Source organism: Berghia stephanieae, chromosome 3 (assembly GCF_034508935.2).
Source record: "Berghia stephanieae isolate SIO BIC M18660-M18661 chromosome 3, UCSD_Bste_1.3, whole genome shotgun sequence".
In the NCBI taxonomy this organism is placed as follows: domain Eukaryota; kingdom Metazoa; phylum Mollusca; class Gastropoda; order Nudibranchia; family Aeolidiidae; genus Berghia; species Berghia stephanieae.
The window spans coordinates 65,671,240-65,683,718 of record NC_088362.1 but is presented as its reverse complement, the minus strand read 5'-3'; the positions used below and the strand labels follow the sequence as shown (position 1 = coordinate 65,683,718).

The window sequence follows — 12,479 nt, the reverse complement described above, 5'->3', positions numbered from 1 at the left end:
GAGGAGGCTGAACGGAATTTGCTTTGTTGCAAATGGATACCATTTTGTGTTTATGATCATAATGTGTGTTTTAAATAAGTACTGTATTTCGGTACCTGTTTTCGACCAGAATAATACTGCACTGAAGCTTCGGGTCACATATCAATCTCAAACCAGAGCCTGAACATGGGACTTTATTCATAGCGCGTGAAGCTTCCTATTTTTGCAAACATGTAACCCACTACGGGTTTCGATTGTTTTTGTAAACTGGAATCATACGATGCTGTTTTTACTAAGAAGGCAGTAACAACGATCCATAAATTAAGGTGTTATTACTATTACTACTCTTTTAGTGAAAATGGTGAGTTTGGAATTGTTATGAGATAAATAACATAATTTAGGAGAGTTTAACAGTCTTTTATGCCTATTTGAAGAAGTGGAACTTACTTTTGGAAGTGACTATATATTGTGAACTGATGAAACACATGTTTTTCATTTTGGTCAGAAATCTTTTACTTCATACATTGAGAAATGAAGACGAACGCCAGCTTGTCAGAAAGATCTTAAACCAAAGACTTCTTAGCAGTATCACATTTGAGATCATTTGACAGGTTGCTGGTTATTTTTTATCTGCATGTAGCCTATAGGGAATGAGATTAGCGGAAGAGTAGCAACCCTTGATTGGACGTCACCCATAGTCTGTGACGTCACCGGCGTGAGGACGAGAGACGCATGCGCACAACCAACATGACGTTCTCTCTCTAATAACTTTTCCGCCGGTGACGTCACAGACTATGGGTGACGTCCAATCAAGGGACGCTACTCTTCCGCTAATCTCATTCCCTATACAATACGGGTGCCTATTACTCATCACGGGATATATCTACACATGTTGCTGCCTCAAGCTCGAAGAAATAAATTAACAATAGTCAAATGGAATTGTCAATTTTATGTTTGATATTTTGTTTTTCAATCGTATCTCTCCTTTTCGCATCATGAGTGTATATGATCCTAAACGCAGACTTATTCCACTGATAACTTTTGTTTAAATGACCCAAAAAGAAGTTCCAAACGATCTGCTAATAAGTCTTGTATCCACGCTGCCCCATTGGCATGGAACTTTCTTCCTTCTGATCTTAATATCAAAGATTCTGCGGAAACTTTTAAAACGCATTTAAAAACACATTTGTTTAAATGTTATATCTCTGAGATCTTGGGAGTATGTTCTCATGCTATTATTGTTCTGTTGTCACATTACTTACGTGTGTGTGTGTGTGTGTGTGTGTGTGCGCGCGTGTGAGTGTGTGTGTATGTGTGTGTGCATTGTTTGTGTGAGTGAGGAAGTCGATGGAATTGGTAATATTTGTTAATGTAAATCATTTATACTGCGCCTATTTCGTATACAAACAGTTGTCTTTCAATAAAACATCAAGCTCATAAAGTCATAGGTACCAAACATGTAAGACGTTCATATCGAAAAATCCATAAGGAACTGGTTAATCTATCAAAAATTTCCTAACAAAGTAAGTCTCAATAATTGTCTTAAAAGTATCTTCTACATTGCTTTTTCTTTAGGAAATTTGAAGAGTCCCAAATAGAAGGGTCAGCATGAGAATAAGACCTACCAGAAAACTTTTTGGAGACTTTTTTTTTGGAACAGTTAATCAGAGATGATCATTAGATCTTTAAAGGTCTGGAGGAAGGGTACAATAAAATAAGGTTGCATAAATATGAAAGACCAGATTGTTGATACATTAAATCATAGAACGCAAATGTGTATTGAATTTGAGTCTTTATTCAACAGGTAGCCAGTAAAGTGCCAATAATATGGGTGTAATATGATTTCTTGCTCTTTTTATAGAATGATCCTAGCAGAATAATTTTGTCATCACTGCAATATGTGAAGGAGACAGTTTGGAATATTATTTCAATGTGCTCCTTAGCTGTCTTCACGGGACATGAGCGCTAAAAAATGATGTATATTTAATTTATTATTTTATTATTATTATTACTTTTATTATTATTATTATATTATATTTCTTTATTACTGGTTAATCTATTATTATCAATATTTTATTTTATTATTATTATTATTACTTGTTTTATATTTTATGATTATATTATTATTATTTGCATTATTTATTATTATATATTATTATATATTATTATAGTATGATCTTCTCATCGAATGCCCGTCTTCGATCGTATTGTCTTATAGTCTGTGTTACTTCAGGTATCAATCCATTGAATGGTTACAATCGTTGGCCCACCGTCCCAATGCGGTATTTTGTTGGGGCGATAAATGCGCTGAAAATCGAATTTTTAGCGCCAGAAATAAATAATACAATAGGAAATTGAATAAAAGCTCAATTCAATAAACGAAAATAGATAATGTTGACAAGGGTTTCCAGTTTATCAACACAACACGATTTCTCATCGTACACAGATGTAAAGTACCTGGCCGTTGACAGCGTTGTCTCCGTCGGTAAACATTGCAATATCGCCTAACAGGCGTCATACCTCGTGCTAGATACTAAGTGTTGTTAGCTAGGGATCCCTTGTAAATCGCTTTGAGAACGTGTAGTGGACATTGCTCTTTATAAATAGATTAATAAACACAGAATTTCTGAACAATAACAAGGTAATTCATTGGTCTGCTCCAATTGATGATGTACGTTTAGGTAAAACTAATCAAAACACCCGGGCAGCCAGATTAACACACCAACACAGAAAACCACATATTATGTGTAAGCTTAAATGTTTATAGAATTTAGTGGAAACTAATCATTAAAATAGCTGTCTAAAAACAATAACAAAGAGTTGAGTGACGCCAATGTTGTTCCCTCTATAGTATGGTTTGAGATATTTTTGACGCATCGTGTCGATTCGGTACGGAATCTACTTTGAAGTACGTACTTTCCCTATCGAACCGTCGCTACGTGTCAAATCACATGACTTTTGGAGTTACTTCGTGAAATAGAGATTTATGTGCTGCATGTGGTCGTGTGGAAGATGGACGATAGATTGAAATTGCTCGGACATGTAAAGAGACGAGAGAGGGAGTACGTGGGAAGGAAAGTATTGGACTTACAATTAGCGGGGAAAGAGGAAAAAGGGACCCAAAGACGAATTGGATAAGGTAAAGGATGGTATAAAGAACTGGGCAACTGGATTATAATGATGCTCGAACGAGATGCACAAGATGTATCATATGAATGAAAAATACAGGATACGCTGAAAGAAGATGTGGTCGTTTGGTGAGGCACCTTCGGATCTGTTGATCCATTTTGTTGAGTCTCGCTGTCTGCAGTGCTGGGTTGAGTCATTGGAAAATGCTCTTTACCTACATTCTCTCATACCACTTAGGTGTAAAAGAGTACCAGGTCGGTAACGTTTTTGACATGCAAAGTTGAGTCCTTGCAAAAAGGCTCTTTATCTACATTCTGTCATATCGCTTAGGCCGGTGAAGTTTTTGTCTCATTCGAGCAACAAAATGTAATAGCGCCTCATGAGCATCATGTCTCGACCTTCATGGTAAGTGCTGTTGTTTGCTTGTGATCCCTCTATAAAGCGCTTTGAATACATTTAATAGATATGACGTTATATAAAGGCTCGAGTCTTTTTGGTTTGTTATTTTTTATTTTGTTTGTTGTTGTTTTTTTGTTTGTTTGTTTTTTTGTTTTTTTTCTGGGGGGGAGGTTGTTGTTGTTGTTGTTGTTGTTGTTTTTAGCCTTTGTTTATTTAGGTTTTAATAGCCTTAGGGATTTAATGATATTCTGTTATTATCTGTTTTCCCTCAAAATAAAGTTAAACTTAGAAACGTAATCGCTGATAAAGCGACAAGGTGACCAAGAAAAAATAATCTGACCTATTACGTATTGCCGTTATTTCCATTAATTGCTTCTCTTTTTACCTTTTGAGCCCGTGATCCAAATCCAGGAGTGTTGCAGGAATTAAGTTCTAGCTATTACCTTTCCTGTGTGCTGTTTGCCATGTTCCTTTTCTGCATTCTGTTTCTTATATATAAATTAAAAGTGTTATGTTTATAAAACCACATTAAATATTGTAAGTCTTACAACATGCAAAGCGATAAAACACTCCCGACTCCCAAAGTATCCACAAGTTAAAACTTCCTGCAACTTCGAGGTAAATTAAAATGACCAGAAAGACTAGCTCTACGTTCAAAATCGCTTACCATTCTTTTTTATTAGTTACTTATTTTGTTTAACCTATAGTTTACCAAATATATTGAATATAAACTCAAGTTTGAGATGATTTGAATCTTTTTGTGACCCATGGTCTCACAATGGCATTACATCGACATGTACAAGATGCACAAAGAAAACATAGATATTTTAAAAATCTAATTCATCAAAATTGAGTGCGATCCATTTACTAAATTAAGAGTAGATCTATGAGTGCTATTTCATGAACTGCAAGGCGTGAACATTTTATGATTATGGTGATTTTTGCTTTAAATTCAATGTTCAAATGTTATCCCGACATAATATTGTTTTGAGACGATTGTTCACAGTTTTGCCCATATCCGTTTTTCTATTTGATACATCATGGTACCATTGTCCGGTGAATACATTTTATATAGCTAACGTATGAGCCAGATTAATATTTCTTACGGTCATGCATCGGTCTTCATTTCTTCTCCTTATAAATAAATCCATTTAGAATAGCAGGAAAGTTTTGATATTTGCCTCATAACGAAAATCTTCAAGGACTTTACCTCAGAGTTAAGTTGGCCTTTTGTAAGAAACATCTCCACTCACATTTCAGGAGCTCTTGAAACGCCGTATTCAATTTGGTTTTGTACCTACCGAAATATTTACTTCTTCCTTTCCTTTAATACCAAACATCTTGTCAAAAATAACTCTGAAATTTGTGCTATAAAAGTAATAGATAAATATATTAACTGATGAGTTAATAGTTTGTATAGAAATAGCAACATAACCAAGCAAAAAATAAAGATGTCTCTTTGAACCTTCCATACTAATACTTGTGTCGATTTCATTAGCCAGATAAATAGAAGTTGTTGGTAAATTACAAACGATAAACAATGACGAAACCATGACCATCATTTTGATAACCTTCATCTCTTTGGAGGAAACCTGATTTGAATCTTTTGAAGACGCGGCAGTAGTTGTGGTTGTGACACTCTTCCTCCAACTTCTTTTTCTGTTGAGTACCGCGATAAGAATCAATGTACAAATAACTATTATTGTAAAGTTGATATAAAAGTACGAAAGAACAAACGGACCTGTGAATTTGATTTTTTCCTTAAAACCTTCCTTTGTGGTGTAACCAAGGATTGATTTATTTAGAGGAGGATAAAACCTCCATTCAAAAATGTAAGAGTAATAATTCGGGACGCCTTGTGCAAGATTTATCAAAAAGCAAAATACCATAATTATTTTGCATCGTCTACTCGTAAAAATCATCTTTACTTTTAAGGGCATGGCAACACACAGACAACGTTCTAGTGTGATAAAAGCCGATATCGTTAGGGTTATTCTGCCAAAATGTGAATTAGGAAATGCACAGAACAAATATGTCATTTCTCTAGGATGCACAGATAAATAGATCAGAAGAGCTTTTTGGACTTCTTTGAATTCGCCAATCGCTCCGAATAATGTTGTGAAACAAACGAGAAAATCTGCTATTGCCATAGCCAATAGGCTGATGCTGACGGTGTCGTTGAGTTTGGCAAAGACAGCCACGTTGATGGGGTTGGTCACTAGGCCAAGACAAGAAATTGGAATGACCAGTACTCGAATGACGAAACTGACATGCAGAAATAGGTATATGTAGGCTGGGATAACTGGAGGAGCCTGCAATCCAGGGGTGGTCACTGTGTCGTTTTCATGACTAAGATTTTGGTGAGAACTACCAGAAAAACTTTTAGTTAAATTTGGTGTTACGTTGAATACTTCTAAATGTACACGGCCTGCCATTTTGTGGGTGTCTCAAAGGACGCTGTTTTTGTCTGTAAAGATTGAAGAATAATGATTATTAATGTACTATAAATCATAATGGAAGACATGCTTCAAATCACGAATATGTTACACATTTAATGACCAACATTGTTTGTTCAGTTTACAAAAATCTGTTCTGCGTAAGAGAGTTTTAATGGCTACATCATGATTCAACCAACATTTATTACTCTTCTTTGAATATCGATTTCAAAGGATGTCAACTCAATAGCCATAATGTGGAACCACTTTTCAGTCCGATTAGGGCCAGAATGAAATTGATGAAGATTTACTTCGAAACGGATACAGTACTTGCTAGATTCTAGCACGCTCTCGAGAGAAGCAAAAAGCGTGTTAGAATCCGACAGTGAGGAAATCCTATGCTTGTGGGAGGAAACAACGTATCATATACATTAAAGATAAAATTCGGTCACCTAGCTTTAAGGTGCGCATTGAAGAACGTGCTGGAATTTGGTGTAGGCCTACTTGAATCCAAGAGTACTGTATTATATGCTTGGAAGTCATAAAATCCGAGGATATTTGTGTAATTTCTTAATTCTTTTGTTTCTCTTTATTTTTATTGCTTTTAATTTAAGAAATCAGAAACTTAATTGTAGGGATTATGCAATGGTTCGGAATCCAACATCTATCAAGATTGCGACATTAAGAGATATTTATTTTAGTTTGGTTTTAAATGTCAACAAGATCTGGACTTTTTGACAAATTGGTTAGGCACAGTTATAAACATAATATTATAATATGATGAGACGAGACTTTGACCCGCTTTTTAAAAGTGAGCCATCTCCCCTTTTAGTTACCCGCAATGATTTTGATTCGAGTTACTACTCTACTGTAGCAAATTAGACCCCCCCCCCCCCCCCCGCTCCTCCCCCGGCCACGTATTCCCACCTTTAACTGCAGTATTCCCTTCAACTGCATATAAGGTTATTTAAAGTATTAAAGAGGGCTGGGAATCGGCCTTACGCGAAAGGAATGTTGTGGAATGTCAACCATTTTTGATATGGACGGATTGGATGCGATTTAATTCTCTCGCCACAAAATGAGTGTTTTCAATAGGAACCTAAATTGTTTTAAAGCGGAAGCATTAAGGTAAGTTTATATAATGCTTTTTGTTTGTTTGTTTGTTTGTTCTTATGTTGTTTTTGTGTTCTTTATTTGTTATTCATTTATTTATTTACTTATTTATTTATTTATTATTATTATTATTATTATTATTATTATTATTATTATTATTGTTATTATTATTATTATTGTTATTATTATTATTATTATTATTATTATTATTATTATTATCATCATCATCATCATTCATTATTATTATTATTATTATTATTATTATTATTATTATTATTATTATTATTATTTATTATTATTATCATTCTTCTTCTTCTTCTTTCTTTCTTCTTCTTCTTCTTCTTCTTCTTCTTCTTCTTCTTCTTCTTCTTCTTCTTATTATTATTATTATTATTATTATTATTATTATTATTTATTATTTATCATTATTACTTTTATTATTATTATTATTATTATTATTATTATTATTATTATTATTATTATTATTATTAATATTATTATTATTATTATTATTATTATCTTTATTCATTCATTTATTTTTTTTTAGGCGATGGGTCCCCTCTATTTGGGAAAACTGAACGGGTATTTCCAAACCTGAGTTGATTATCTGGTAAAAAACCTGATAAAAACTCCTTTAAATAACAACGAGAAAGTCTCACTTACTGAACATTTTAAAAAAAGTAATTCATGAAGTGAAGGCTTTACTTTTAATCGCGGCATTCGAAGACAACTTGAATCATCAATTCATGGCAAAATTTGGCAAAATGATCCAACTCTACGAATAGAAATTTAATTAAATAATTTTAAAAAAATCCCTTTATTCATCCAATAGGGGAAATTTGTATCTAGGGTCTATTCCAAGGAAAGACTGGAATAGCCTATGCGTCAGCCGCGGTGCAGCGCCGTAATTGAGCTTGGCGAGGTGACACCGCTCAAGTCCACATAGAGCAGCAGAGGTGATCGACCTTGGTACATTTCGGGCACGAAGCAAAGACCGTACCGCTGAGCCACGCTGCCCCAATACAATTCGTCTCCAAGACACCGGCGTTATTTTAATATTTCAAAATTATATATCGGTTTTCGTCCCAAACTTTATAGATAGGATGGAGTTTACGTCACTCTGGTCTTTGTTATTGTTTTTTTTTTTTTTTTTTTTTTTTTCCATCCGCGTTTATGAGTAATTCTCATTAAACTGTATTAACCGGACTATAAACGTTTAAGGTTACACAGAGTTGTGTGTGTTGGTCCGTAATACTTCCGGATGGCAATGTTGTGAGCTTCTTAGCCAAGCGCATACTATATATACATTAACATATCAGTATCAACATTTTGAAAAATAACAATAGGTATATAAAAGAAAGGTAATGATTCTCTCTTCTTAAAATATTATTAACATGAGCTTTATTACCTTATGCATCACCGTTTTTATAGGAAACGCAAGAAAAGAAACGAAAAAATGTAGTTTGGCGGCTTTTTAATATCTTTGAAAATATATAATCGGAAACCTAAAATTATTGGATGTAAGCAGTCAATCTCCCCCTGTTAAACCCAAATACAAAGAAATGAAGAGAGGGAAAAATACAATTACTTGTTTATTTTGTTTGACTTTGTGGTGTTATAGTATGGAACTCACATTCGGGCTGGTAGGATCTGGTTCGAGTCCCGTTTGTGGAGGGCGCAAAGTCGAGTCCTTAGAGAAGACTCCTGACTCACCTTCTCTTACCGCACTCAGGTGTCAAATGAGTACCTGCCGATATTTCTGTCAAAAAACAACGTAAAAGCGCATTACAGGCTTCACTTCACGGCTTGTCCAATATTGTTGTTCAATGTTGCTGTTGGCTGGGGATCTATTGTAAAACGCTTTGAGCACATTTAGTGGATTTTGCCTTATACAAGAGAAGGCTGAAGTATTTTAAAGTAAAGAAAACAAAAATTCCCAAAAGTTTGTTATTCTCCGCCAAGAAAGACATTTTAATGAACTGGTATTTTATTTTTTTCATTTTGATGAGCTGTTTTATCCAGTATATGCTTTACAGATTTTTATATTACGTAAACAGCTCTCCTCCATGTACTTTTATATACTTTGTATTGAAAGAAATATTGAAAGTCTGAAAAAAAGCACCCGAAAATTTGCAGCAATGGTAGAACCCCCCCCCCCCCCTCTCCCCAACAAATATAAACACAATAAACTGCAGTTTTGTGCAACTCAAAACTCTAAATTTGATACACTAACCAGGGAAGAAGCGGTGGTAGCAACGCGATTGCCAACCTTCTCTACAAAATGCCACATCAAAACAAAAATCGGTATGTTCTGTGTGAAATAATAAGTAGGCTACGCAAGTGGAAATAGGTGTTAATTGGCCTTGCTCATAAATTTTACTGATTATCACACAGTGCATTTTAAAACTGCAAAAGGCATTAATTTTTATTTTTTTCATGGCTCGTTTTTATGTGTCTTACGGCACATTAGGGAATAGAAACCCTTATTCCCTAAGGGAATAACATTGCCTTTGAAGTAATCGCTACAAAAATGAAACACAATCGTAAAATCAACAGATTGATGTAACTACAGGCCAGAATACACGGAGCAGAAGTAAATAATCTTTACAGATCAAAACTTGAAATCGGTAAATTTTATGGCTCCGGGCTATACAGTTTTTCTTCCCCCCCCCCCCCCCCCCCCCCCCCCCCACAGTTGTTCCCCTTCCCCTTTAATTATAAGTCACGAGTCACATTTTGCGGCAAACTTACAATTACAATTGATTTTTTAAAAAATGAACGTCTTCTTTCAAGTGTCAGGTTATGATAATATTATTATTATAGAATAATATTCTAACTTGCTCTTGGGTACAAAAACCAATATAGCCTATGGGAAGAATAAGTAATTTGTGTACCTGCTGAAATGTAAATTATCTGTAATTATGTACTACATTTACGTTTTCAGAAACCATTTTACACAATCATCGATTATTGTAGATAAAAATCAATTATAATTCTTAGTTCAAAGCATTTAGATAAATCACCCGAGGTGAGTGAGATTGTATCAATAAGAATCACGAAAGTCTTTAAGAAATAAATCGTTCGTATAAATTACAAGTTTGACGCTATGATAATAACAATAACATATTCAAATCCATCAGTTTAGCTACACTACTCTGACGAAACGCGTTTTAAAAAAAACATTTTGCCCTGAAAAGACCCTCAATTTAGCACAATTAACAATGTGAAATTGAATGTAAGCTTCAATTTAATATACGAAAACAGAAAAAATGGAAGTTTCGGGTTTTCCCCTTTATCAACAAAACAGGATGAATGAAACACGACAGACGAATGAGTTAATGTGGTAGTGGTAATCCTATTTTGTTGATAAAGGGGAAACCCGCAACATCCATTTTAGCTGTTTTTATATATTAAATTGAAGCTTGCATTCAATTTCACATTGTTATTTATTTCTTCGAGCTTCGAGCAGCAACATTTACATTACTCAATTTAGCATAATAACTTAAATTTGGGACTTCAATAAGAAATCATGTTTGAGACTCTATTTTAAAGCCGATGGTTTAAATGGTAGTCAATGGAATGGAAACTTCAATCTTATTTACAAAGACAAGACGAGGGTAATTTTTATCGATCGATATTTGTTGGACAAATTTTCGAGACAAGATTTTATAAATGTGTTGTTTTTCCCCAGAGTGCGGTTAATTTATATAGCCGTACGTTGACAAAACGCGTTTTTTTGGTTTTAGTATGAAGAAGAACTTTTACATTAAATCAAACTATCAGATAATGGTAATGTTGCTACTTGAAGCTCGAAGAAATAAATAGCAATTGTCAAATGGAATGGAAGGTTCAATTCAATGAACAAAGGCAGGTTATGTGGACGTTTCGGGGTTCCTCTATGTCAACAATACGATAAATGAAACACTTAAGACGAATAAGGCAATAAGGTGACCTAAAAAACGCCATTCCCTGATCTCTCATTATATATATACCAGGCTAGAAGGCTATAGCCAGGAATAGGAAGAAACTAAACTAAATTAACTTAAGCATTCATTTGGTGCAATATCCACATCAGATTGATGGCGTCATGTTCAATATTTAACTAGCAAATTTCATCAGAGACTTGAAGTTATTGTTTGTAACTACATCTTTTTTCTTCCATACAGAAAAACATTCAGAAAAAGAAGTATGGAGCGGCCACTTATATCAATAATGATGAGAAATGTAGGTATGGAGAAGTACCTGAAAAAAATATATCGCGGTGTCAGAGCCAAACTCAGGATCGAATTAACAGGCACCTCGGAGAGAGAGAGAGAGAGAGAGAGAGAGAGAGAGAGAGAGAGAGAGAGAGAGAGAGAGAGAGAGAGAGAGAGAGAGAGAGAGAGAGAGAGAGAGAGAGAGAGAGAGAGAGAGAGATCAGTCGGCACATTGTAAGTCAAAGTTTCAAGAGAGCTTTTCCTATTATATCCACGAAGGAACATATTATTCCCCCTAAAGACTTTCCTCAGCTCATGTCTTTCTCAGATTCTCGTACTTTTTACCACTTTATCACTTTGAAAGAAGACATGTTTAAAAATACATTCAAAACTGGTGCTGATCAGGATATTTGCAATGTGTGTTTATTATGTATTTTAAATTATAATAAGGACAAATCGTTGGTTTGGGGGCCTTGTAAATGGATTATAGATAATCAATTGGAAATAAAATTATATAAATGTTCACGTTTATAAAAATAAAAAATTTGCAATGGATTTACCGTTTAATTTTGAGTTTTCCTTTTGGTGGAAACTTCTCTAGCCACGTGTGCATATATGCAGGTCAGACATCGGAACCCACTTATGGGCCTAGTTTAATATTGTTGCAATGGACATTATTTCATTTTCATATTAAATTTCCATTACAACAATGAGCCCATAAGGAACTGAGTTATCAGACTTGCATATAAATGCACGTCGCTCTCTGCCATTGTATCATTTGTGACTCACCAACTTAAAATGGTATAATTATGTAGGTGTGGTTGAGATGCTAAAAACTGAATTTAAAGACACAAACATAAATTGGGATGATTCTATAATATGTTTTATTGAGCTCTATGGATATGGTTTCTCATAGTGACAAATTACTGTTCATTCTAACTTACACAATTTCAGCTTTTACTGCAACTTACAAAATCTCAGCTTTAACTGTAACTTACAGAATTTCAGTTTAAATAGATGACTTCATTGACAAGAATAAGATTTGTTTCTTAAACTGTTACTCAATCAACCCCACCCTTGAGATCTTTGGTGGTTTTTATCCCCAAAAAAATATTTTGCAAAAAATAAATCATTTTCTCGATTAAAAGGAACTTTGCTATAACAACTATCAATATCGTATAAAATATGAAGGGTGCATATTACATTTCACAGAAACAGGTAAATAATG

At 34.3% G+C, this 12,479-nt stretch overlaps 2 protein-coding genes across 3 annotated transcripts in view; both read right to left on the bottom strand.

Annotated features, from left to right (window-relative positions):
* Positions 1 to 3,598: 3,598 nt before the first annotated feature.
* On the bottom strand, positions 3,599 to 9,613 carry LOC144968224 (adenosine receptor A1-like). Of its 2 annotated transcripts, none has more exons than XM_078906364.1 (2): positions 9,289 to 9,613; positions 3,599 to 5,974 (listed from the first exon to the last, which is right to left on the bottom strand). In XM_078906364.1, the coding sequence occupies exon 2, from the start codon at positions 5,940 to 5,942 to the stop codon at positions 4,788 to 4,790; it is 1,155 nt and encodes a 384-aa protein (XP_078762490.1). In that variant the 5' UTR covers positions 5,943 to 5,974; positions 9,289 to 9,613; the 3' UTR covers positions 3,599 to 4,787. The 2 variants fall into 2 exon arrangements, with proteins under 2 accessions (XP_078762490.1, XP_078762491.1); XM_078906365.1 differs by lacking the exon at positions 9,289 to 9,613 and adding an exon at positions 8,689 to 9,027.
* Positions 9,614 to 12,118: 2,505 nt separating this feature from the next.
* The window catches only part of LOC144968223 (snake venom 5'-nucleotidase-like), a 43,139-nt gene continuing 42,778 nt past the window's right edge, over positions 12,119 to 12,479 (bottom strand). Inside the window, exon 13 of the mRNA XM_078906362.1 lies at positions 12,119 to 12,479. This exon is cut by the window's right edge and continues 697 nt beyond it. The gene's annotated coding sequence lies outside the window, so the exon portion shown is untranslated.